Genomic DNA, 27,482 nt, shown 5'->3' with positions numbered 1-27,482 from the left:
GCGGAGTCCAATCCTCACTGGGAACGAATTCGACTTACTGCCGGCAATGCGGACCAGACTCTGACACCGGTCGTACAGGGACCGAACAGCCCTTACCAAGGGGCTCGGTACCCCGTACTCCCGGAGCACCCTCCACAGGACTCCCCTAGGCACACGGTCGAACGCCTTCTCCAAATCCACAAAACACATGTAGACTGGTTGGGCGAACTCCCATGCACCCTCAAGGACCCTGCCGAGGGTGTAGAGCTGGTCCACTGTTCCACGGCCGTGACGAAAACCACACTGCTCCTCCTGAATCCGAGATTCGACTTCCCGACGGACCCTCCTCTCCAGCACCCCTGAATAGACTTTACCGGGGAGGCTTAGGAGTGTGATCCCTCTATAATTGGAACACACCCTCCGGTCCCCCTTTTTGAAAAGAGGGACCACCACCCCGGTCTGCCAATCCAGAGGCACTGTCCCCGATGTCCACGCGATGTTGTAGAGGCGCGTCAGCCATGACAGCCCTACAACATCCAGAGCTTTTAGGAACTCCGGGCAGATCTCATCTACCCCCGGGGCCTTGCCACCGAGGAGCTTACCAACTGCCTCAGTGACTTCAACCCCAGAGATCAAAGAGCCCACCTCAGAGTCCCCAGACCCTGCTTCCTCAAAGGAAGGCGTGTCGGTGAAATTGAGGAGGGCTTCGAAGTATTCTCCCCACCGACTCACGACGTCCCGAGTCGAGGTCAGCAGTACACCATCTTCACTATACACAGTGTTAATGGTGCACTGCTTCCCTCTCCTCAGACGCCGGATGGTGGACCAGAATTTCCTCGAAGCCGTCCGGAAGTCGTTTTCCATGGCTGCGCCGAACTCCTCCCATGTCTGAGTTTTTGCCTCAGCGACCGCCGAAGCCGCAGTCCGCTTGGCCAGCCGGTACCTGTCAGCTGCCTCCGGAGTCCCACAGGCCAAAAAGGCCCGATAGGCTTCCTTCTTCATCTTGACGGCATCCCTTACCACTGGTGTCCACCAGCGGGTTCGGGGATTGCCGCCCCGACAGGCACCAACCACCTTACGGCCACAGCTCTGATCGGCCGCCTCAACAATGGAGGTGCGGAACATGGCCCACTCGGACTCAATGTCCCCCACTTCCCCCGGGACAAGGGAGAAGTTCTGCCGGAGGTGGGTGTTGAAACTCTTTCTGACAGGGGATTCCGCCAGACGTTCCCAGCAGACCCTCACAATGCGTTTGGGCCTGCCGGGTCTGGCCAGCAACTTCCCCCGCCATCGGAGCCAACACACCACCAGGTGGTGATCAGTTGACAGTTCCGCCCCTCTCTTCACCCGAGTGTCCAAAACATGTGGCCGCAAGTCCGATGACACGATTACAAAGTCGATCATTGAACTGCGGCCTAGGGTGTCCTGGTGCCAAGTGCACATATGGACACCCCTATGTTTGAACATGGTGTTTGTTATGGACAAACCGTGACGAGCACAGAAGTCCAATAACAGAACACCACTCGGGTTCTGATCGGGGGGGCCGTTCCTCCCAATCACGCCCCTCCAGGTCTCACTGTCATTGCCCACGTGAGCGTTGAAGTCCCCCAGTAGAACGAGGGAGTCCCCAGAGGGGGCGCTCTCCAGCACACCCTCCAAGGACTCCAAAAAGGGTGGGTATTCTGAGCTGCTGTTCGGTGCATAAGCGCAAACAACAGTCAAAACCCGTCCCCCCACCCGAAGGCGGAGGGAGGCTACCCTCTCGTCTACCGGGGTAAACCCCAACGTACAGGCACCAAGCCGGGGGGCAATAGGTATGCCCACACCTGCTCGGCGCCTCTCACCGTGGGCAACTCCAGAGTGGAAGAGAGTCCAACCCCTCTCGAGAGGATTGGTACCAGAACCCAAGCTGTGTGTGGAGGAGAGTCCAACTATATCTAGTCGGAATTTCTCTGCCTCACCCACCAGCTCAGGCTCCTTCCCTGCCAGAGAGGTGACATTCCATGTCCCAAGAGTTAGCTTCTGCAGCTGGGGGTTGGACCGCCAAGGCCCCCGCCTTTGGCTGCCGCCCAACTCTCTGCGCACCCGACCCCTTTGGCCCCTCCCACAGGTGGTGAGCCCATGGGAAGGGGAACCCATGTTGCCTTTTCGGGCTGTGCCCGGCCGGGCCCCATGGGGACAGGCCCGGCCACCAGACGCTAGCCTTCGAGCCCCACTTCCAGGCCTGGCTCCAGAGGGGGGCCCCGGTAACCCGCGTCCGGGCAAGGGAAACTGGAGTTCATGTATTTTTTTCATCATAAGGAGTCATTTTGAGCCACGCTTAGTCTGGCCCCTCACCTAGGACCTGTTTGCCATGGGTGACCCTGCCAGGGGCTTAAAGCCCCAGACAGCCTAGCTCCTAGGATCATTGGGACACGCAAACCCCTCCACCACGATAAGGTGATGACTCACGGAGGAGAGAACATGCTAACAAGTTTACCAAACCATCAGTGTCACTCCAAAACACCAAAATAACATGTGAAATGCTATCATAATGTGTTAATAATTTCACACATAAGTCGCTCCTGAGTATAAGTCGCACCCCCAGCCAAAATATGAAAAAAAAACAGCGACTTAAAACACGGTATTTTGCAATTTTCATCAAAGCTTACATAAACCATCTTCAGCATCAGAGCCTTCCACCAGAATAACTGTTCAATTTGGAGCATAACCAAGCCATTTGACTGTCTTGTATGTACACAATGAAACAAGGACTTGTCGTTCTGACAGCACTGACATGTTCATTGACACAGAAATTTAATTTTGAGCGATATACGATAGTGATATTTTGCACAAAAAACTGGCTTTTGCTGGTAATCGTTGTTGCTTTGCTACTTTTGCAATATGTTGTGAGGATTGAAAAAGTAGTTTGGAGAATTTCAATTCTGATCTGATATAACGTAGCAAAGCAATTGAGAAAAACTGTAGTTTGCAACACTCTTGCACCCAAGACAATGCAATAGTTTGGCATTTTGTGGCAGAAAGCTCAACCTGTGACACATCACAAGTCGACAGCTTTCTTACGTCTGGTCCCGCTTGTGACGTGATCTCCAAAAACTACCCGATCGTGACATTTGATTTTTTTTTTTTTTTTTTAAAGGGCTGACGGGCATATGCTTATCAAGACCCGCCCCATTTTCCCATTTTCATTTGTAATTGACAACCTGTGAGACTGATAAATAAATGCCTGTGAAAACACTATACCACTGTATTATTTCAAAACCAGTTTGGATGATTGAAGATTTAGTTCTATATTTTTAATATTTGTGCATTCGTTTTGTGTGATATTTCCTCTCTAAAATCAGTTTCAACAAATCAATGTGTAAACATCGTTTTTACTGATTGTTGTTTTTAAACAGGTAAACAAAAGAGGAAAGTCCTACAAAGTCCCACCGAGCACCTTTTATGTTGACATCATTGAGGAAATATTGCTTGAGGATGTCTCTCTATGGCGTGCATTTTCTAAAATCGAGGTAATCTTTTTGCCACCATAAAGACAGATGTTGTATTGTTGATTAATTAACTATTCTTCTATTCTTGTAGGATGATGTCAACACACCTGTCATCTTTTGTCAGTACCCCTTTGTGCTTAATTTGTTCTGCAAGGACGCGGTTTTTGGGTTGATTGCATTCATGACAAAGGTATAGTATGCATTAAATAAGACAGACATTTACAAAAAACCTACAGGACATCTACATTTTTAATAAGACGCATTGTTCTCTCATTAGGATGCTCACCATCTCGCAATGGGAAAATCAGGGCCGCCATATTTTGTGCTTACTTTGAGACCCAGTCACCTGCTTGAGGACACCTTCAGACAACTGGCTGCAGCAGATGACATTACCTTCACAAAAGAACTGGTGGTAATAAAGCTTAAAAAGTGTATATGGCACCGGAGAGCACGTTTATTTCATATTACACGCGGTATTTTATGCTCCTTAATGAAATGGACCGCTTGGATGTGTGTGAAAGCAATCGGTATATGACTTTCTGAATCCGGGCACCATGAAAATGAGTGACTTCCGGCCCGAGTCTCGAATTGAGGAAGAAGGCGGTTGTGACGTCAGTAGAGAAAACATCTTCACTATACAGCCATACGATTGTATGCGGAAGGACTGCAGATTCAGCTGATTTTGCGGATTAATTCATTTATATTTCTCGTCACGCCAGCCCAATGTGCTGCAGGGTTTTGTTGCTACACCAGGAAGAGTGGTGTGAGCCTTTTTGGGCTTCCAAAAGATCCTGTTCACTGCGAAGAATTGGCAAAACAAGTATGGCAATCGAGGGCCCATTGGACGGACGAGAAGTGAGTAAGCTAAGTACGACGATAATGGCACACATTTTAATAAGGAGGTGGCTTGCATTTTGTGTGTGACAATGCTCGCCGTCAGCCCGTAAAGGCGGGAGTGCTTGCCTTTATCAACCGGCGATTATGGCGTGTGACAAGCCGCCCGACATTGGCCGGTGAAGGCGTGAGTGCTTGCGTTCATCGGCAAGCGACCATAGTGTGTGACAAGCCGCACAACGTTGGCTGGTGAAGGTGGGAGTGCTTGCCTTCATCGGCCGAAGCTCATGCCATGTGACAAGCCGTCGGTGTTCTGTGGATGCATCGGCTGGGGACCATGGTGCGTGAATGCGCCATTTTCGGCTTCAGTCCCCTGCTGCGTCCTTGGCGACAAGCACTCCCGCCTGACGCTCACTGCCTTGCCCTGGGTCCGACGGGACTGCTTGCCGGGGCCGCAGCAGGGCAATCACAAGTCGCCGTAGTCCGCTGAAACTTGTCCGCCGCCAGAGGCTGGCCGATCGGCTAAGGCAATCACTCCCACCGCTGTGTGTTATAAGAGTCGAGGCAGTTTTGTGTGAATTTTTATGTTCGAAGGCTTTTAGTTTCGTATAACCGTTGTGTTGATAAGCTTTCACTTACTGAGTACGTTTCCTATATATGTATGTATACGGTAGCTATCGCTTGGCAGCGTGTTGTGCGCATACTCAACCCAGGCAAGATGGAAGCGGCAGGGAGAGAAATGTGTGCTGGATATACGTTGCGGGGCCAACTCCAGTTGTTGGTTGGCTCGCTCTGCTTGCCCATTAGTCTGCAGATGGAATCCAGAGGACAGACTAACTTGGCCGCTCAGGGCCGCACAGAAAGCCTTCCAGACTTGGGAGATTAACTGGGGACCTCGGTCAGACACAATGTCAACAGGGATTCCATAGAGACAAAAAACATTGTGGATCAGCTGATCTGCCGTCTTATTAGCAGATGTGAGTTTGGGTAGTGCAATGAAACGAGCAGTCTTTGAGAAACAGTCTATGACTGTGAGGATGACTGTGTTACCCTTGGTCCAGGGTAATATGCGACCTTGGGCGCAAAGGAACCGGAAGTGGCTAAGAAGACCGGAACTGGGCTTGTTGGAGGTCTTCTTCGGGCGCAAACTGTGTAAGCCGCCAATAAGGCTCATGTGTCTCCTTCAATGGAGGGCCACCAAAATCAGGAGAACACCTATATTAAACACATTTATTTATAAGCAGAAAAATACATCACAGACCAGTCTGGAAATTTGTTCCTCAGAGCACGGGGATACTTCTGGGAAGAATCGCTCCTGACCTCAGACGATTTTCAACTTTATATAATGCTTATGCAAATCGGCAGCAACCCATTTTATGAGGGATTAGTTGGGAATGTTCAAAACAAAAAAACAATTTTCAACTGAGCTTGGAATTCCTGGAGGACAGTCGTTTATTTACTGTCTCTCTTGACATCTTGTTCCTTCCCAGGTGCAGTTTTCGGATGACAGGAGGGTGATGAATGTCAACAAGAGAGACCTCTTCCTCCATGTCTTTGATGAGCTGATGGAACCACAGTCCAACTGGTTCATGTACAACGAGAGTAAGACGCTGGCCTGGTTCCCCCCTAAGGTAAGACATGCTGTTGAATAGGGCCATGGAGTAATATTTCTCATAGTTAAACATAATCATGAATTCAAAATTTGACCTGGCCATTCTGTGGAACAGCCAAAGGTGGGGGAGAACATGTACTACATGTTTGGACTTCTGTGCGGGCTGGCTCTGCAGAACCACAACATGATCTATCTGCCCGTCCCGCTCGTTCTTTTTAAGAAGTTGCTTGGCGTCAAGCCCTCACTGGATGACATGAAGGAATTTGAACCTACAATTGGAGAGTAAGTGTTTACCCAATGTAACAGATAAGCAGGGTGACTTGAGCTTGTACTGTACAGCAGTGGTCTCCAAACTTTTTTGCACCACCGGGTCCGTGGTGTGACGTGCGCCTTTTTTTCACGGACAGCTAATGTGTTGCAGAAAAATACAGTAAATAGAAACAATGTGATGGGGCTACAAACGAACATTAAGTGCAGAGAAAATGTAACTCACCAGATGCTGAATCGAGCTTTTTTTAATAGCGGCCTCTCGTAAATACTTGACGGCTAATGTCCTTGGTCACAGGTATAAAAATCTCTAATAGTGAACGGTTTTGGCTGTAGCATTACGGTTTGCCATGACGTATGTTGGTCTCAGTGCATTCGCTTTTGTTAATGTGGTGGCCCTCACTAATTGTTTCTGTCCCTCGTGCTCACGTTTTTTTTGTCAAAAATTCCAAATGCTTATTCATTATTCAAGGGTGTTTTGTGTTTATGTGCCAAAGTAGCTTTGACGGCTTCGTTGCTTTGTTTACTAACTTTTAGCCACATATTATGCGGAGTGGACTTGCCGTAGGATCTTCTCCACACTCGTCAGGTGGCCTTTTCCCCGTAAAAAGCGGTCTGAAGAAGTCTGTTTTTCAGTAATCTTCACTAGCGTGTGGGCTTGTTCTTTTCGAGAACAAATCTGATGCACCTACGTCATATGTCATTATCGAGGACAAGCACCAATAGATACGGTGGAAAACACTCAGGTGACTTGAAGTTCCGCTCTCAGACCCCCATATTGGCCAATTTTCAAAATTGTCCTATATGCATGTGTGATACATCATTGGAAAGCTTCAAATCTCAATTTTCTACGGGAAGAAAAATTTTGAACAGGAGGGCGTTTGAAAAAAAAAAAATAAAAAAAATTAAAGAGCAAAACCCTACCTGGAGGCGAGTGCACGTGAGGGCAGAATTAAAGACGACACGATTTTAAAGAGATATTATCGCGTACCTACCTCTTTTCGATCCATAAACTCCATGTAGCATGTATCACCAAGTGTCAAGACACAGCTGTGAATGGCCACAGCTGGATTTTTCTGGGATTTTATGGGTGAAAACGGTAATATAACAAGGGTCACGATGCAGAAATCGCAGATGTCAAGGAGTGGTCGAGATCCTTATTTTCATATATTTACCCTTTTAAATGTTTTTTTCCTCCATTTTTCTTTGTTTGGATCGAATATTTATCATCTAAAATATTGTGGAAAATGTGACAGTAATGAAAAAAATACAATTAAGCGATAGTTATAAGGTAAATATACGTGATTTATTTAACGGACGCCAATTTTTTGATTGGGACGTAATTTGTTTTTAAAGTTTAAAATATGCGAGTGGAAACGGGGGTCCAGGGTAAAACGGAGAAATTAAAAATAGTTCGGGGGCTTATTGCGCCATGAATCTGCTATGGCAGCATATACAGTAGGCACATCGTTCTATCAAACACAACAGTTCTTTGGCTTAAAATACAGCAGTATATTTTAAAGAGAGGTGCAAGAACACAAACCACTTTTTCAGCCTTGTTTTCCGACACATAAAAAAATAGATGCTAGCTCCAATTGATTTCTATGACGACATCCTATCCAGTTTTATAATTATATCTATTGACTAATCCGAGCAAAACGACTGGAAGTACTTCATTCGCCATTGCTGAGTTGTGCCGCCCGCAGCATACAGCCAACAGCAGGCAGCTAACATTATTGTTTACATTGACTGACGCTGGGTTGCTACTAAGGTATGTAAACACCCCAGTAATGGCCAGTGTTGTTAACAACAGCATTATTTTTTTTTCGTAGTGAGTAATGTAATTTATTACATTTGTCATCTTTGCAACCCCGTTACCGTTACTCAGGATGTGAAGGGGCGCATTATTACACTTTGGTTGAACGAAGTGCGAGTTGTTTGATTTTGTCATAGCAAACTGGGCGAGAGCAGAGCGGGAGTGGGAGGAAGCAAGGTGGTGGTGACGCCGTTGCAAACGTGATGATGTTTGGTTAGGTGGCTCGGAGCGTTAGCCTGCAATTTGTGCTCTCGTTAGCTTTAGCAATTAGTGTGGCTAGCGTCATCTTAAACTTTTTTTTTTTACATGCAGTTAGTGGCGTCCAGGTGGGTACAATTAATTGAAAATAATGTAATGCGTTCCTCCTGAGTGTGAATTATCATCACCAAGTTGGCATTGTCCTTGTACAATGAAGTAACTGAGGTACTAACTCAAAACCTTTTTGGGAGAAGTAATTTGTAACTGTAATTACTTTTTAAAAGTAGGATTAACAACACTTGAAGGCGACGTCCACATAGCTGTACTCGGATTAGTCAATAGAGTAGGCAGATTGGGCCAGAATGCAGTCGTTTAAAAAAAAAAAAAAAAATTTAATTATTTAATATTTATTTTGAAGCTGTGGTGGTGTTGGTGGGCCGCGTTAGAGACAACCCTATCATGTGCCGCGGCGAATTTGTTTCATATCATGACTAGTGATGCACGATAATGCATTTTTCAGCCGATACCGATAACCGATAATTTCCTCCTCGTTCCAACCGATAACCGATAATGTCAAGCCGATAATTTTATTAAAAGATTTATGTAAAATTTTAAAGTATACACAAGAGAAAATATTACTGTAGAAAAATATTATTGCTCTTTTTTTCCAACATCAAATGTGAACAAATGGTAAATTCCAACATCTAAATAAAGACAAGCTTGTCTGACATTGTGTAATGGTAAACTTTTGGCAAGAATTACTTACACAGTAAATACATAAGTTGCACAAAAATGGCTTTAAAAGTAAGCCATTCCTAACGTATAACATTACTACACAGCAAAAACACAACTCCTCAAAACTAGTTAAATTCCCTTGTTTTCAGTGTAAATCTATTGGACATAAGTGAAATTAACTGCCAGCACTTCAAGTATATTTCACTCAGATTTCTTGAAGAAAAATAGCCAGCTGAAAATAAGCTTAACAGCCTTATTTTAAGCAATAAATTATTATACATAATCCTAAAAAAAAACTTGTCAGAAACGTTCTTTATTCAAGAATATGTATGGTTCAAAACGTTATTTGAAAGCAATTTTTTCTTGATTTCGGTGAAAAATGACTTTTTTTTTTTTAGATGTTTGGGTTTAATAAGAACAAATGGCAATATTTAGTTCAAGTAAGTGGAATAATCTGGCGCATTCATCTGTTAACTAGTCTTCAACACTCAAATAAGATGGGGAAAATTATTTGACTAGATTTAAGAAGAATGATCTGATTAAGACGTCATAAATTTAAAGCGTACTGAATGCATTACTGACTGGATGACTTCTTTGTGTGGTTTGGTGCATGTTAAAATTATCAACTAACCACTGCGCCGTTATGATGAACATGCTTTCTTGACATCACTTGTGTAAATGTCCGTGGTAAAACTGATGTGATTGGCATGTCTTTCACAAAGAATCGTGGTCGTATAAACTGCATTATTTTTTCATCCTGGGGTTTGGCTATCGGGTCATTTCGGGAATTTCCTCCCACCTGTGCCCTTCAGTCCGCCCGGCTGCCAAATTAGCACCCGCGCTAGGCCTCTGTCTTGAACTGGAATGGCGGCGGCAGCTAAGTTCGTGCGGATATCCGCCTGCCCCGGCCGGCTCGCTACGCCGTATTTGGTGCATGGCTCTGCCCGCCTCGGGCGAGGCGGCGGCCTGCCGGACCGGCGGGCTCCGTCGGAAGACAGCTACTTGTCGACTATCGGTCTCGTGAGGTGTTTAGCCATAGATGGGAGTTTACCACCCGTTTTGGGCTGCATTCCCACACAACCCGACTCCGGGATGACCGCAACGTCTCTGTATCGTCACAAGCCCCGTAGTTTCCTTTATAGTTTGTGTTTTTCAATAGCTTTAGCATTCGCGCTAGCAGCAGCCTCGTATTCGTTCCAAAAATCATTGTGATGCAGTTTTAAATGGCTGCTGGGTTAGTGGTGTTCAATGAGGACGCTTTCTTTACGCCTTGTGGAACTGTTTTGTAGATGGCGAGAGCGTCATTTATTTCATTTCACACACGGGAAAAGCAACGCACGCTAGTGAGAGCGCCTCAACACTGATGTGTAACACCGCCTCCTCTATGATGCCGTACTCCTCAACCCCTCCTCCCACAGGGGCTTGAGAGAGGGGAGGGGTTGAGCAGGCGGCGGTGGAGAAGTGGAGAAAACTGCTTGGTTGCGCACATTTGGAGGCTAAATCAAGTATATAATTATCGGATTGCATTATCGGTTGATTTTTTTTTTGTAATCTGTATTATCTGTGTGACGTCATAATTGCCATTATCGGCCGATAATTATCGGTAACCGATATTATCGTGTATCTTTAATCATGACAAATAAGATTTTTTTTTCACAACATTTATTTTTTTTCTAAGAACCTTAACCTTTGCAAAGTTTGCATCCTGCCTGCGAACATTTGATTTTACTGGACTAAAAATAAATAAATAAAAAGGGAAATCAGCAATAAATGGTCAATTTTTAGTGAGGCGTGCTTCAAGATGGTCCCCTTGATTCTCAAGTCTGTCTTCACCTACACAGGAATTAGAAAAAAATGAGATCTAGGAAATAAAGGCACTCAAGCATCTCTAATTTACATTGTACAGTTGACTAAATGTCTTACTCTGTTCATTGCACTGTCAACGCAATGGCCGACAGTTGCCGTCAGCAGCACTCGCCATTCATCAGTCTGTGATGCCATTTTTGACATCATGACATCTGACCTGGTCCATATTCTGAAACACATTCAATGTTTTACCCATTTCGATTTAAATCAAATATGTCTAATTTACATTTGTCAATCCGACTTCAGTTCAAACTGAAGTCTTTGTTGGAGTTACTTTTCTGATTGTTAGTGCAAATTCATATAATGATTTTTTTCCAATGAGATGAACAATTCTTCTTTCAATGTAAATACGCCATCTTTCTTGTAATTTTTTGTATAAGGAATATGCCAGGTTATAGACAATAATAATAATGTTTATAGTTTATAGACAATTAACCTTTTTCAACACCAGAATTTAAGGTAAAATAATACAATTATGAATTTAGGATGAATAAATATAATAGGCGCAGGATTCTTAACACTCACCTTGATTTGTGTGGTACAGCCATGACCTGAACTTTGCCATTTCTGTCCATGTTGGGTCCCAGCTAGATTCTCTGTTTGCTATTTTGCTTAGTTGAGAGTTCTCCTACGCTGAACTGTGCGCTTTCCTGATCTGCGTCTCCAGCTGTGATCTTGCCTCATTTGAAAACTTTGTATAAACATTAAAATACACAGCTTGCCATAACCATTTGGTTATTTCTACTTCTCAGAACGTGAGAGCTAATACCTTCGTAACTGGGGAGCGTGAGCCTCACGTTCTGAAATATTTAATTAGCTTCAGACGCTAATTCGATATTTAGAAATGTGATGGTCTACATCACCACAACAATAATGGTCATTTTGTTAGCGGACCCTCGTATTCAGGAACTTTTGTGTTTTCCAAATACTGTACTTCGAAATCCATCTGAAATTACAAGGAGTGACGTCAACGCCAAGCAAATGCTATGCTAGGAGGCGACGATTCGGGTCCAAGACACGCCATAAAGAACTTAAGTCAATGTCAATATTAAGGTCATTTTTACAGTATAAGCCAGAGGTAAATTCATTAACTTCAAATGCCTTTTTTGTGGATTTTTTCTCCCCATTTCGATCTCCGTGCCGACGTACTCCAGGCGCAAACCTTCAGTAGGAGAACTGATGCTCTTTTCAAAATAAAGCGTGTAAAGGAACAATTTGTATTTGTCGTGCTATTTCAGACGACTTATGGAAAATAGTGCATAAAAATGAGCTTCCTATATTCATTTAGACGTCATGCGGAATAATACGAATTAATAATTAGAATGAATTTTACCAACAACAACAAAAAAATCTCATCTACGAGGTGTGGCGGCTTTTATTTTGGTGTGGCGCAGCGCCACGATTATTAATATGTAGGGGAAAGCCTGTAGAGTAAGAAACAGGGGATAGGACTCAGTGGCTGTACTTCCCCCAGCATTATATCTTCTAGTGCAGCTTAGACTGAACTGTGAGTCTAGTCCAATTTCAACTAGCCTGACCACAAGCTTTGTCAAATAAGAACGTTTTTAGTCTAATCTTAAATGTACAGACTTTGTCGGCTTCTTTAATTCTAGCTGGAAGCTGATTCCATAAGACAGGAGCTCGATAGCTAAAGGCTCTAGCTCCTACTGTACTTTTAGAGACCCTGGGAACTACCAGTAGACCTGCATTCTAAGAACGGAGTATTCTGTTGGGGCGGTATGGAACCAGTGCATCGGTGAGATAAGATGGCCCCAAACCATTAATGGTCTTAAATGTAAGAAGGAGGATTTTAAATTTAATTCTAAACTTGACTGGAAGCCAGTGAAGGGCTTGGAGCACAGGGGTGATGTGCTCTCTTCTATTAGTTCCAGTTAAAATTCTTGCTGCTGCGTTCTGGACTAACTGAAGACCTTTTAGGGAACTTTTAGGACAAGCTGCAAGTAAGGAGTTACAGTAATCCAATCTAGATTCGATACGAACGAACGAACGCGTGAATTAAATTTTCTGCATCGTTTTTAGATAAAATATTTCTAATTTTGGCTATGTTGCGCAGGTGAAAAATGGCTGTTCTGCAGGTTTGTTTAATATGACCTTTAAATGATAAGTCTGGGTCAAATAGAACTCCTAGGTTTTTAAGTGTGGTGCTGGAGGCTACACTTACATTGTCCAGAGTGACTATCTGGGCAGTTAGAAAGTCTCTCACACTTTTAGGGCCTATCATAAGGACTTTGGCCTTTTCAGGATTAAGTAAAAGATAATTAGTGCTCATCTAAAGTGGGGAGAACAAGTATTTGATACACCATTGGCAGTGTATCAAATACTTGTTCTCCCCACTGTAGGTATTTATATCTCATACGCAGGTGCTTAGTTTATCCACTTGCCTGATCTGCTCAGGTTTAATTGATAAATACAGTTGTGTGTCATCAGCATAACAATGAAAGTTAATGCTATGTTTTCTGATGATGTTGCCTAAAGGCAGCATATACAGCGTAAACAAGATGGGCCGGAGGACCGACCCTTGCGGCACATCGTAACTGACTCTGGAATACGGTGATGATTGCTGGTTTACATTGACAAGCTGGTACCTATTAGATAAATAGGATTTAAACCAGGAGAGGGCTGCTCCTCTAATGCCTATGGCCCATTCTAGTCTCTGCAATAAGATATTATGATCGATTGTGTCAAAGGCTGCACTCAGGTCCTACAGAACCAGGATCGAGACTAATCCATCGCCAGCAGCTTGTAACAAGTCGTTAGTTACTTTGACTAATGCAGTTTCGGTGCTATGATGAGCTCGAAAGCCAGACTAGAAATTTTCAAAAAACTATTGTCCTGTAGGTGCTGACAGAGTTGTTTAACTACCACTCTTTCAAGGACTTTGGAGAGGAAGGGTAATTAGAGATATGTCTATAATTGGCTAGGATATCAGGATCAAGAGTAGGTTTTTTCAAGAGCGGTTTAATAACTGCATATTTAAAGGACTGAGGCACGTGGCCAGTAACTAATGAGGTATTTATTATTTTTAAGATAATATCAATAGTTAGAGGCAGGGTCTCTTTAAAAAGTTTGGTTGGGATTGGGTCTAGGAGGCACGTTGATAATTTGGAGGTCAAAAGTTACATCGATTTGGTTTACAGTGGTGAAGTTATTTAATATAATATAGGGGTTTATAGGAGATTCTGAATTTTCAGTCTGTGCTTTATCAGGCCTTGGAAGTAATGCATTTATTTTGTTTCTAATAGTTGAGATATTATTGTTAAAGAATTTTAGGAAGTGATCACGGCTGAAAGAGTAGGTGGGATAGAGGGTTCTACTGAGCTGTGTGTGGCCCAGTAGTATATGTGCCACGGACCGGTCCCTGGCCCGGTGGTTCGGGAACACTGCTGTACAGCATTTAGCAATGCCATGCAATTGTCTAAATGACTGTGAAAGAGGTCTGGGGTGGAAACAAATCTGCTTTCGTTGTACTCTAACACTTTCAGGGACAGTGGTCACTACAGAGGACAGCTATTCAAAAGTTGACACTTAAAACCTTTAAACTCTTTATAGCTAAAACAGGGGTCGCGTTAACCGAATATTTTCCGTCGTTGACCGGATTTTTAAAACGGTGACTCATTTTGACAGGTTGCAATTCACACCCCATACCACAGGATGACGAGTGAGCATATTAATAAGCTATTGTCTCTCTTGATGCATGACTTCGCTGGCCTTACTCGGAAAAATGTCCGAACTAGAATTCAGGTGTAGCACGTGTAAACACGGAAACGTTAGGAAGCTTTGGAGAGCATTGTTTAAGGCTACGTTCATTCTACAGGTCTTAAAGCACGAATCCAATTTTTGCGTGTTTTTCCGACTCGTGTCAGGCATTAACTTGACGGTCTGAACGGGACAAGTCGCATAGAAGTGGACCATTTCAAATCCGATCTGGGTCATTTTTTTTTTTGTGGTTCAAATCCGATCTGGGCCACATTTTTCCAGACTGTCGCGGCGGTCTGTACCGTCCAGTGTCCCAAATCCGATTTCAGTTGTGCTTTATTAGCGCCTAGCTTGCAGTGAACACCGCTTTTGGGGAAGGGCCGGGCTTGACAACAGTCATAAAAAAATAAAAATGGGTTGAGGATAAGCATGAGAATGATCAGTGTTCTCTCTGCTCTATGTGAGCTATATTTCAACATTTCCTACACGGCCGAGAGTCGGGAGAGGGGTCTGGCTGCAGCCCGTCTTGGAGAGTCAGGGCAAACTGCCCGTATGTGTGTGTGACATGCACGGACAGTGCGTGCATGCTATCGATCCATATAAACTGTGAATATAAGCCTAAACGGGGATTATTTATGTCTGTTATTTGTGTCCTCCTTTTGAAAAGCAAAATATGATAGCCCTGGAATGACGGATGACTTGTCATTTGTTTTGATGCTTCTGTGCACCAGCGCGTGTCGGACTGCGAATTAGAGCACATGCGTAATACTTGAATGGTCTCAATGGACAAAGGCAGTCTGAACGGGCACGCCAAAAAAAACGGATATGACCAAAAAATCGGATTTGTGCATTAAGACCTGTAGTATGAACGTAGCCTAATTGAATGAACAGGGACAAACAGCTTGGAGTCAGAAGTACGTGCGCTATTCTCAAACCTGAACGCACCCCGAGTCTTGGATGACAAATCAACAGAGCAGAGAGTAGACACAACATGGCTGGTAGTTTCTTCAATTTATTCAGAGTTGAGTAAGTAACGCACCACTTTTGACCAACGCTGCTATTGAATATGTCATTATTATCATTTTAAAAATTTAAGTGACGGGTAAAAATAGATTATGACCGGATTTTTATGACCCTGTCAGTCAAAATGACAGACAATGAAAAAGTCTAGCGCAACCTCTGAGCTAAAGTGACAATTAATGGTCACTTCAGTGGACATCTATTCAAAAGTTATCATTAGCTTAATTCATTCTTTGCCAGCCCAGATCACAGAGAATGTGTTGTGGTAGTTAGTAAAAGAGGGAAATTGAAAACATTTATGGATGGCAATAGATGTCTCATCCATTTCTACTGGAGGTGCTGAAACCAATCAAATAATCGAGCACAAATCAAATAATCGAGCACAAAACCTAATAAAAATATATGCATACAGTGGTATGAAAAAGTATCTGAACATTTAGGAATTTCTCGTATTTCTGTAAAAAATCACCATCAAATGTGATCTTATCTTTTTCAAAATCACACAGATGAAAAAACAGTGTCTGCTTTAACTTAAACCACCCAAACAATTTAGATGTTTTCATATTTTAATGAGGATAGTAATCAAACAATGACAGAAGGGGAGAAAATAAATAAAAGTAAGTGAACCATCACATTTAATATTTTGTGGCCCCCCCTCTGGCAGCAATAACTTCAACTGGACGCTCCCTGTAAGTGCAGATCAGTCTGGCTCATCGATCAGGACTAATCTTGGCCCATTCTTCTCTACAAAACTGCTGTAATTCAGTCAGATTGCTGGGATGTCTGGCATGAATCGCTATTTTTAAGTCAACCCATAGAATCTCAATAGGGTTCAAGTCTTTGACTTTGACTTGGCCACTACAGAACATGTATTTTGATCTTCTGAAACCATTCTGAAGTTGATTTACTTCTGTGTTTTGGATCATTGTCTTGTTTCAGCATCCATCCTCTTTTTAGCTTCAACTGTCAGACGGCCTCAGGTTTTCCTGCAAAACATCCTGATAAACCTTTGAATTCATTCTTGCATTGATGATTGCAAGTTGTCCAGGCCCTGAGGCAGCAAACAGCCCCAAATCATGATACTCCCTCCACCATGCTTCTCGGCTGGGAGGATGTGTTGATGATGGTGAGCTGTTCCATTTTTCCTCCACACATGACGTCGTGTGTTACTCCCAAACAATTCAACTTTGGTTTCATCAGTCCTCGAAGTATTTTGACAAAACTTCTGTGGAATAATCAAGTGCCTTTTTGTGAACATTAAACGAGCAACAATGTTTTTTTTTTTTTTTTTTTAGACAACAGTGGCTTCCTCCGTGTAGTCCTCCCATGAACACCATTCTTGGCCATAGTTTTACATATAGTTGATGAAAGATATTGAACTGTGTCAGTGATTTCTGTAAGTCTTTAGCAGACACTCGAGGGTTCTTTTTTTTTTATCTCTCTGAGTATTCTGCGCTGAACTCTTGGCGTCATCTTTGGTGGACGGCCACTCCTTAGGAGAGAAGCAACAATACCAAACTCTCTCCATTTGTAGACAACTTCTCTGACTGTCATTTGATGAACATCCTGACTTGACTTTTAGAGATTTTTTTTTTTTTTTTTTTAATCCTTTCCCAGCTTTATACAAATTAACAATCCATGATCGCAGGTCTTCAGACAGCTCTTTTGACCGGGCCATGATGCACATCAGACAATGCTTCTCACCAAGACAATTCTTACTAGATGTGTGTTGTATAGTGGGCAGGGCAGCTTTAAACCACTCATCAGTGATTGGGCACACACCTGACTTAAATTGTTTGGTAAAAATTGGTTTCAATTGCTCTTTAAGTCACCTTAGGCAGAGGGTTGACTTCCTAGTTTTTCCCCTTCTGTCATTATTTCCATGCTATCTTCATTGAAATATGAAAAGCTATACATGTTTGGGTGATTTTAGTTATATCAGACAGTTTTTTTTATTCGTGTGATTTTAACAACGATCATATGGCATTTGATGGTGATTTTATGCAGAAATGTGAGAAATTCCAAAAGGTTCAGATTCTTTTTCATACCACTGTTTATCTTTTTGCCATTTCTTACAATTTGCTTTCATTTGTTTTAAAGTTGTATTTTATTTTGAATTATCTGTATTTTTCTACCGTATTTTTCGCATTATAAGTTATGCTTTAAATGAATAGCGTATTTAAAAGGTTTTATATATATAAAGCGTACCGCATTATAGGGCACAGCAATACTAGTAGTACTAGTATGGGTTGGGGTTGAGTTATGCATCCACTAGATGGAGCTTCACTAAAGCGAATTTCATACCGTAATTAACCACATATAAAGCGAATTGGATATTAATAAACTGAAGGCTTTTAGGAGCGCCTTATAGTGCGGAAAATATGGTAATTGGTTTTTAAATGTTTTGAAATGTTTACTCATTACCATTTAATTAATTGACACCCCGCAAATGGATCCTTCAATGAATTCATTCATTTTATTTAAAATTTTATATATATATTTTTTATTGCCTATCTCAAATACTACAATTGGATGTTAGATGGGGGCCGCGAAATAGTGTGCTGTGAGTAGTAATTGGCCCCTGGGCCGCAGCTGTAAGACCCCTGTCCTATATGAAAGTAATTACCGTATTGGCCCGAATATAAGACGGCCCTGATTATAAGACGACCCCCCTCTTTTTCAAGACTATAAGAATTAATAAGATACTAAAAATAATAAATAATTACAGTACATCTGAAACAAATGATTATAACAATATATTTGAGAGAAAAAGCATGTGATTTTGCCTCACTCAAATCTTAATATCTGAACATTTAAATATGTAAACTAAAGTGCAATCACATTCATAAATGAATGGCTTCTGGTTTTTGAAATATAAATAAATCAATCTATTGTGATAAAACAACAAAATTGCAATAACTGCATTAAGCATCAAAGTGAGGTCTAACTGTAACTGTAGTCTTGAAAAAAAAATCTGAATAAGGAAAAACATTGCAATAAAATAATGCAAACTGGTTAAACTTGAGAGTAGCTGAGATCTGTCATGACAGAACATTACTCCTCAAGTTCAGCATTCGCTTAATTGATATCTGACGCCATCTAGCGTCGTGAATGGGTATAATGTCTACACCCCGAATATAAGACAACTCCCACTTTTTTAGTCTTATTTCAATGCAAAAAACACCTTCTTATATTCGGGTCAATACGGTAAAACATTTAATCGTGCATGAAAGGGATAACATGCTCTCTACACAAATTGCGATTTTATCTGGTCATTTTGTATTTTCAGGGCATTACGATGCATCCTAGAGGACTATACCGCGGATGTCCTCAAAGAGATGGAGACTACTTTTACCGTATGTGAAATCTTCAACACTATAGTGACCACTTCCATGATTATGTTTCTTGTTGGCTAATTTGCACAGGTGAGTTGGGGTGGTGATAAAGTTGAGCTGGATTCCGAAGACCCTGAAAAGCTTGTCACAGATTCCAACAAGTATGTTTATCAAACTCTTAACATGGTTTAGCATACTTTTAGTTACGAGCAGGGGTGAAAGTGGGCCAGAAAAGTTCAGTATGCCGTACTGGTAAAAGATTCGAGGCCGGAACGGTGCTTTGATCCCAAAAATATGACGGCAACTGGCAAATCCCCATGTGAAAAACAACAAATACCAGGCTGCCACACATGCATGTCCAAGAAGAAAACAATCTACTAATATTAGATTTACATACACTACTGTTAACAACAACAACAACCCAAATTTGTATCATAAATAATACATTAAGCATTACTTGCAGTTCTCGTGATGAAACAAATATAACTAAAGTGAGATTGAACACAATAAGGTTTTAAACAAACTACTGCAATGAGGTCCAGAAATGCCTGTCCCAAATTTTTGGCAATATTGTTAATGTGCACTTTGGACTTATTTTTGTTCATTTACCTATGTTAGGCTACATATTTATTTCTTTATAATTTAAAAAAGTAAATATTTTTGTGATCTTCAAAATATATTCCATTTCACTGTGCATAATGTAAGTCATATGCACTTATTTTTGTTTATGTTACTTTGGGAAAAAAAGATATACGTATACTGTATATATCAGTCAATGTTTACATTAATTTCAATTTAAATGTAGTGTACATCCGGTGTTCTTAAGTAGTTAAAATTGAGGTTTTGCATTTAGATGTGATGAAATGAGGAAAAATAAATATGAGTAGATGGAGGTTGGGGTTACTATATGGCAGTACTTCTCAAATAGTGGGGCGTGCCCCCCTGGGGGGGCGCAGAGCAATGCCAGGGGGGGCGCATGTGAACTCGGGGAACATGTTTTATGTGTTTTTTTGGTTTTTTTTGCCGTACTGGAATAAAGTGTACTTGCACATCCACTCAGTGGGTGGCAGTGGCGCTCTCATTTTCAGAGTGCGCGCAGTACTTTTGAACTACGGAAGAGCACTCAGCACACACAGACAACAGATATGAAGAGCAGTGTGCCACCGCCGTTTTCGAAAGCCGTTTTCCGACCGGACTCACTCACGCAGCGACCCACTGTCTTGTCCGGTTCTCACGTCGCCGCCCGAGAAGTGCCATTTTCGGCTTGGGATCGTCACGACGACTGCCCTCACCTACGGTTCTACCTCGGCCGCCGTGAATGCGCTTTTTTCGTGCCGTTTGCCTTTTAGCTTTGACTTTTAATACAGTGGGTGATGATGAAAGACCACTGTTTACTGTGTCTAAAAATAATTATAGCAGACAGCAAGAAGCCAAATCAATTAAGACGCCACTTAAAGACATTAGACCCCAATCTCATTGTTAAGCCGCTTGATTTTTTCAGTGAAAACGTGCCGAATATTGCCAACAATCGTCCTGCTTTGTCAGTGTTATATCAGTAAGCCAGTGAGCATTGTTAGCATGCTAATTGAAAAATAACTCCACATCATTGCAAAGGAGGTAAATACTGTGAGCAGCAAAAATAAAAACTGTCCTGTCCAAGGACACTTTCCCCCCCCTTTTATTCAGATTTGTTATTTCGGTCAAATTTTTTGGCACATTGTCCTCATGAGTGAATGTTTCTAATCAAATTTAATTTGGTATTATTTACTGATTTTACTACATTTTATTTTTCTGTATCAAATGGTCAAAAATGTACCTTGAGTGTATTTTTTAGTTTGGATGTGATTTTTTTTTTTTTAATTCAGGCAAATTGATGCACATCAAGTCTTCTCTGTTACAAACAAAACAATGTTTATAATAAAGTTATACTTTATTATAAGTTGATCTATGTTACTTTTTTTCTTTATTAGAAAAAAAGGACACAATGTTAGGCAGATGCGTATTTATAATAGTAATTTTATAGACAAATGATACTATTTACAGTGGCGGCAGAGAGTTTGGGGGGGCGCGAAACATTTACGTCTTCCTTGGGGGGGCGTGACAGAAAATAATTGAGAAGCACTGCTATATGGTGTTTTTTTGTTATTTTGCACATCATTGGGGAAAAAAATACCATTTTGAATGAAAATCAGTTTATCATGAATGCTTTGCTACAGTAAGTGTAATGTAGTAGCCTAATGCATGTGTAAAACTTCTTGTGATTTATTATGTGTTCTAGGTATAGATTAAAATAAAATTAAATAAATCCTGGCTCCGTGGCGACCTTTTTCCGGGCGTTCCGGCAAGAAATTCTGGAAATCTAGCCACTTTCACCCCTGTCTGCACCTCCATGAAGTTGGCCCCACATCAGATGCAAATTCATCTAAAAATTAGGGCTGTCAAACGATTAAAATTTTTAATCGAGTTAATTACAGCTTAAAAATTAATTAATCGTAATTAATCGCAATTAATCTATAATCCATAAAATATGCCATATTTTTCTGTAAATTATTTATATTCTGTAAAATAAATTGTTGGAATGGAAAGATAAGACACAAGGTGGATATATATGGATTTTCCCATTGGCAGTGTATCAAATACTTGTTCTCCCCACTGTACATTCAACATACGGTACATAAGGACTGTAGTGGGCATTTCACTCTACTGTCATTTAAATCTGTCTATGCTGTCCTCACTCCGAAGCGTCTACTTTTTCCAAAGCTAGACAGCTAGTGAACGAATAATAAGACTTCTTCCTTTTTCATCTGATTTATTAATAAAATAGCCTCAAACCATTGTCCTCTTTAGACCGTCATAAAACTACAAAAAAAAAAAGTACACAAGCATTGCATTAGCAACAACGTTAGCTTAGCACGCTATACAGGCTCACTAAACATAAACAAAAAGCGTCTCATACAAAAAATAGAACATTTCGCTTACTAACATAATATGTACATTCTTTACAACAACCATACTTACGGACAAATCTTGTCCAAGGATCATATAAGCACAACATTATCAGCCCGAGACGTCGTGCAGCCATAATGAACTGGCAAGAAAAAAATAAACCATGTCGCAAAGCGACCACAAGAGTTCGCTGTTGTGCTGCAGCACAAAAAGTCTTGCTGTAAAATTTACCAAAAGGCAGAATACTGTCTGAGCTGGACATGTGCGTTAATTGCGTCAAATATTTTAACGTGATTAATTTAAAAAATTAATTACCGCGCGTTAACGCGACAATTTTGACAGCCCTACTAAAAATATCAATTGTTTGTTCTTGTTTGTGCTGTAAAACATTTTGTCTAACATTTGTGTAATATACGCATACATTATGCACATATAGATATGTGTATATACAGTATATATACACATAGACACACAGAGATCTGAGTCAGTATTCAAGGAAAGAACTGGAAAATTCATTGAATGCTCAGCCTTCAGATTATGAGACTGACATAGTACCTACTGCACCAAGGCTATCATGCATTTGTTGCACTTAAGCCCTATGATTAATTCAAAAAATAGCTCACAAAATATGGGTTCGATTCCCGGTTGTGTCGCTTTATTTGATTAAGCAACTTTAACTACTGGAAAATTATATAATGGGATATGAATAAAGACAAAACTGTTTGTGTTTACCTGATAAGCTAGCTTTAAAGTCTCATAGACCGTTTCCATGTATTAATTATTAGTAATGTTTGTATTTTATTGTATCATTTATATACAGTATTTTGATATTTCTGTTTTAAATGATTTATGAGTGTTTTCCCTTCCATGCTGTTTTTGGTTTCATTTTCAAAGCACTTTGGCCCATATATGTTTTTATAAAATATGGAAACCAACAAACCCTAGATGACAATGAAGTAAACACAAGAAAACTTTTTAATTAACAATGTGTATATTACTACGGCAGAGGTTTTGTCTCAACATTGATAGGGACAGCATAACCTGCATGAAAACGTTTTGCTGGGGACGGGACATTAATGAGACCAAACAGATTAGGTGAACAAGGGTCAGGGCTACATTTCTCACGAGTATAAACCTAATTAATTGATAGGCTAAATGATCAATGCAAAATATATCTGTATTGACTAATACTTACTTTTATGTTGGTCCATGTGATACACTATTCGATTCATACCTTTGTGTTCAAAAACGACTAAAAAAAAACATTTAGAAAACTTCCAGAATAGATGTTTTGATTTTATTAGCAAATTTAAATTACAATATTTGAACATAACTTCAATCATAATAACATACACAATAAATACAGACATGTTTATAATCTCTCAACTATCCAGGAATGCAAAAAAATTAAAATATGTCTTAAGACCACTTAACATTTGTCGAAGTAAATAAATTAAATATAACTGAAAAAAAAAAATCTTTATAAGGTGGCTGGAGGATAAGACCCAAAAGCACAGCAATGAGAAGTCGGTAATCAGAAGCAGCCGGAGGTCTTATTTATTCAACAGAGGCAAAACCGGTGAGAAGCGGTGGTGACTGCATATTTCCTGACTGTGCTGGAAGGCCGAGTAGGTTTGGTGTTACTGTGGAGAAAGTAAAATAAATAAGTCGCAAAGTTTGTCTGAAGCGTGGCCTCTACGTTACCATACGTGGTTAGGTGAATCTCTGGCATTGAATGATGTGCAGACTGGTCTATTATCGTGGCAGACAGTTGAGTGCAGATTGGAGGCAGGTGTGGAGGAGGAGGTGCAGCTGAAGATGAAGGAGCCGTAAAGGCCGAAATACACATAGTCCGCCCCGCTATGCTCAGCTGCATTCCGAACGACGCAACAAATACGTTTGTATTGTAGTCAATACGAGGTGGTCCACATGATCCGCTCAGCTCCGATCCGGATGCGCCTGAGTCCGCCTCTCCGATCCGTCAAAACTAAAATACAAACGTCAACCTGCGGCCGGATCAAGCCCTGCTGTTTAGCACGCACCAATCAGGAAATATAACGGCAGCAATATCCGGTCTTTCAAAGTAAATAATGTTAATAAAAGTATTATGCATCTAATTTTAACCATATTTTGTTATAATTTACACAAAACAAAATGTATAGAGGTCATTTGCATGGGATGTACAGTGCTCGTGTATCTCCAAACAATATATTTTAAAATGACTAAAGGAAAAGACATTCTTCATAATACTATTGTAGCGTCACTAGGAAGCTGCATTGGTCGTCAGCGCGACTTTTGTTGGTGTTTTTGATGCGGCAACGCGAAGAGAGCGCGGAAAAAAACAAACAGTAAAAAGTGAGCTAGACTTCTGTGCTTATTTACTGAAACTAATTGCCGCTGGCAATTCTTGCAAGTGCTACACTATGTTTGTGTATATATGTGTACGCACGCTAGAGGTAATATCTTAAGCTCGAAGCTGACCCGACCCGAATTTCGGGCATGGTCGGGCCTAAAATGTCAATTATTACGTTCGGGTCGGGCCGGGCTTCTCTCTTGCTAACTTTTTTGTAATAAATATATATTTTTATATGTCAACTAAAACGATGTATGGATGTTAAACTAAGGAATACCTGCAAATAAATAATTTGAATGAAACAGAAGGCGCTGTATGGCAATTGCGAACAGGAGCCGCGCGGATCCTCTCCTTGTCAGAGAGGCGCGTCCATGTGAGCACAATATCCCACACAGAAATATATTAAACAAACTTTTCCAGCGTTATTTCGTTGTGTAAATGCATTTATAATGATTATGAAAATATGCAGACTATTTAAACATTTAAAAAACTTGTTTTTTTCTGCCAACCCGAGAAAATCTAAATGAATGTCAAATGGGCTGCTGCATTTAATTGCCAAGAAATTGAAACATCCACCTGATAGAACAGACACACAAATATAAAATATATAAATGTTTATTGAATATGCATATACACTCTTGTTAACTGGGAGAATTATTTACAAAAGACAGGCTTTAATTTGTTTTTTCCAAGCAGTGCTCTGTCGAGGTCTGACTGACACATCACATCCACATTTCGTGCTCCGGCCTACAAATAAAACATAAAATTTCGGGGATTTTTTCCAGGCTCGGGCCTGCAAACCAAGTTGATTGATCGCGCTCGGGCCGGGTCGGGTTTTAATACCCATGGGCCCGGGTCGGATCGGGCTGGATTTTTTAGCCCCAATTTTACTTCTAGCGCGCGTGAGTATAACTGTAGGGGCGGGGGAGTTGCATCCGCGGGTTATTGTGTGCTTTTGTGTCTGTTGAACTGAATTTAACTGTAGCTAAACTGTATTACTGGCCTTTGTGCATTTTTGGCGTGTTTTTCTCCCTGAAAATACTGTCACAATAATAAACTTTGTGTTGATCTGATCAGGTATAGTCACCTCCATTTTGCGCATGCGCGTCTAGAGTCCGCGAGTGTACGGAACATATGAGAGTCGTATGCTGTTGACATTGGGCTTCGCTGGCGATCTGCATTGTATTTGTTGCGTCATCCGGTACGGAGCTGAGCGGAGCGCAGAGGACTTTGTGTTGGAACTGCCAATGAAACAACAGATTCTATTTGGAAGAGATGATTGTATTCTCCCTGTTCAGGATTGTTGTCGGGATGTTATATATCCGCTCTGACTGGATGAATCCTGAAGGTTATCTTTCATAATGTGCATTTTGTTCAAAACCTGCCTCGTGTGAGGTTTGAACTCACGACCTTCAGATTATGAGACTGACGTACTACCTACTGTACAAAAGAGGCTGATATTTGTCTCTTTCATACGAAAAAAACTCGGTGACAAATGGTGCATTTGACTAACAGAATCAGTGGAACTGCCAATGAAACAACAGATTCTACTTGGAAGAGATGATTGTATTCTGCCTGTTCAGGATTCTACATATCTGCTCTGACTGGATGAATCCTGAAGGCGAGCCGTCATAATGTGCATATTGTTCAAAACCTGCCTCGTGTGAGGATTGAACTCACGACCTTCCGATTATGAGACTGACGTACTGCCTACTGTACAAACGAGGCTGACATTCTGCTCTTTAATACAAAAAGACATGGACAATCAGTGGAACTGCCAATGAAACAACAGATTCTACTTGGAAGAAATGATTGGCAGATATATAACATCCCGACAACAATCCCGAACAGGGAGAATACAATCATCTCTTATTCTCCCTGTTGTTGGGATGTTATATATCTGCTCTGACTGGATGAATCCTGAAGGCGAGCCGTCATAATGTGCATTTTGTTCAAAACCTGCCTCGTGTGAGGATTGAACTCACGACCTTCTGATTATGAGACTAACGTACTACCTACTGTCCAAACGAGGCAGGTATTGGGCTCTTTTATACAAAAAAGCTCGGTGACAAATGCTGCATTTGACAAAGACAAATCAGTGGAACTACCAATGAAACACCAGATTCTACTTGGAAGAGATGTTTGTATTCTGCCTGTTCAGGATTGTTGTTGGGATGCTACATATCTGGTCTGACTGGATGAATCCAGAAGGCGATCTGTCATAATGTGCATTTTGTTCAAAATCTGCCTCGTGTGAGGTTTGAACTCACGACCTTCAGATTATGAGACTGACGTACTACCTACTGTACAAAAGAGGCTGATATTTGTCTCTTTCATACGAAAAAAACTCGGTGACAAATGGTGCATTTGACTAACAGAATCAGTGGAACTGCCAATGAAACAACAGATTCTACTTGGAAGAGATGATTGTATTCTGCCTGTTCAGGATTGTTGTCGGGATGCTACATATCTGCTCTGACTGGATGAATCCTGAAGGCGAGCCGTCATAATGTGCATTTTGTTCAAAACCTGCCTCGTGGGAGGATTGAACTCACGACCTTCCGATTATGAGACTGACGTACTGCCTACTGTACAAACGAGGATGACATTCTGCTCTTTAATACAAAAAGACATGGACAATCAGTGGAACTGCCAATGAAACAACAGATTCTACTTGGAAGAAATGATTGGCAGATATATAACATCCCGACAACAATCCCGAACAGGGAGAATAAGAGATGATTGTATTCTCCCTGTTCGGGATTGTTGTTGGGATGTTATATATCTGCTCTGACTGGATGAATCCTGAAGGCGATCCGTCATAATGTGCATTTTGTTCAAAACCTGCCTCGTGTGAGGATTGAACTCACGACCTTCAGATTATGAGACTAACGTACTACCTACTGTCCAAACGAGGTAGTTATTGGGCTCTTTTATACAAAAAAGCTCGGTGACAAATGGTGCATTTGACAAAGACAAATCAGTGGAACTGCCAATGAAACAACAGATTCTACTTGGAAGAGATGTTTGTATTCTGCCTGTTGAGGATTGTTGTCGGGATGTTATATCTCCGCTCTTACGAGATGAATCCTGAAGGCAATCTGTCATAATGTGCATTTTGTTCAAAACCTGCCTCGTGTGAGGTTTGAACTCACGACCTTCAGAATATGAGACGGACATTGTGCCTACTTTACAAATGAGGTCGACATTCTGCTCTTTAATACAAAAAGACTTGAACAATCAGTGGAACAGCCAATGAAACATCAGACTCTACTTGGAAGAGATGATTGTATTCTCCCTGTTCAGGATTGTC

The 27,482-nt window shown here is 41.4% G+C and overlaps 1 protein-coding gene and 2 non-coding genes across 5 annotated transcripts in view; 1 reads left to right on the top strand and 2 right to left on the bottom strand.

Moving 5' to 3' along the window:
• LOC130917198 (E3 ISG15--protein ligase HERC5-like) overlaps window positions 1–27,482 on the top strand; it is a 168,089-nt gene that overhangs the window by 61,672 nt on the left and 78,935 nt on the right. For 2 of the 3 annotated variants that reach the window (XM_057838337.1, XM_057838338.1), the window contains exons 14-20: window positions 3,378–3,491; window positions 3,562–3,660; window positions 3,748–3,882; window positions 5,795–5,935; window positions 6,032–6,198; window positions 18,825–18,891; window positions 18,961–19,031. In XM_057838337.1, the coding sequence (XP_057694320.1) occupies window positions 3,378–3,491; window positions 3,562–3,660; window positions 3,748–3,882; window positions 5,795–5,935; window positions 6,032–6,198; window positions 18,825–18,891; window positions 18,961–19,031 (794 nt within the window). Of the gene's footprint in view, window positions 1–3,377; window positions 3,492–3,561; window positions 3,661–3,747; window positions 3,883–5,794; window positions 5,936–6,031; window positions 6,199–16,474; window positions 16,631–18,824; window positions 18,892–18,960; window positions 19,032–27,482 lie in introns of those variants that run through there. The other variant, XM_057838339.1, reaches the window with a different exon arrangement.
• On the bottom strand, window positions 25,552–25,624 carry trnam-cau (transfer RNA methionine (anticodon CAU)). The gene has a single exon. It is a non-coding gene; the product is annotated as a tRNA-Met (tRNA).
• trnam-cau (transfer RNA methionine (anticodon CAU)) lies at window positions 26,415–26,487 on the bottom strand. The gene has a single exon. It is a non-coding gene; the product is annotated as a tRNA-Met (tRNA).

Source organism: Corythoichthys intestinalis, chromosome 6 (assembly GCF_030265065.1).
Source record: "Corythoichthys intestinalis isolate RoL2023-P3 chromosome 6, ASM3026506v1, whole genome shotgun sequence".
NCBI lineage: Eukaryota > Metazoa > Chordata > Actinopteri > Syngnathiformes > Syngnathidae > Corythoichthys > Corythoichthys intestinalis.
This window is presented reverse-complemented; position numbering and strand designations above follow the sequence as displayed.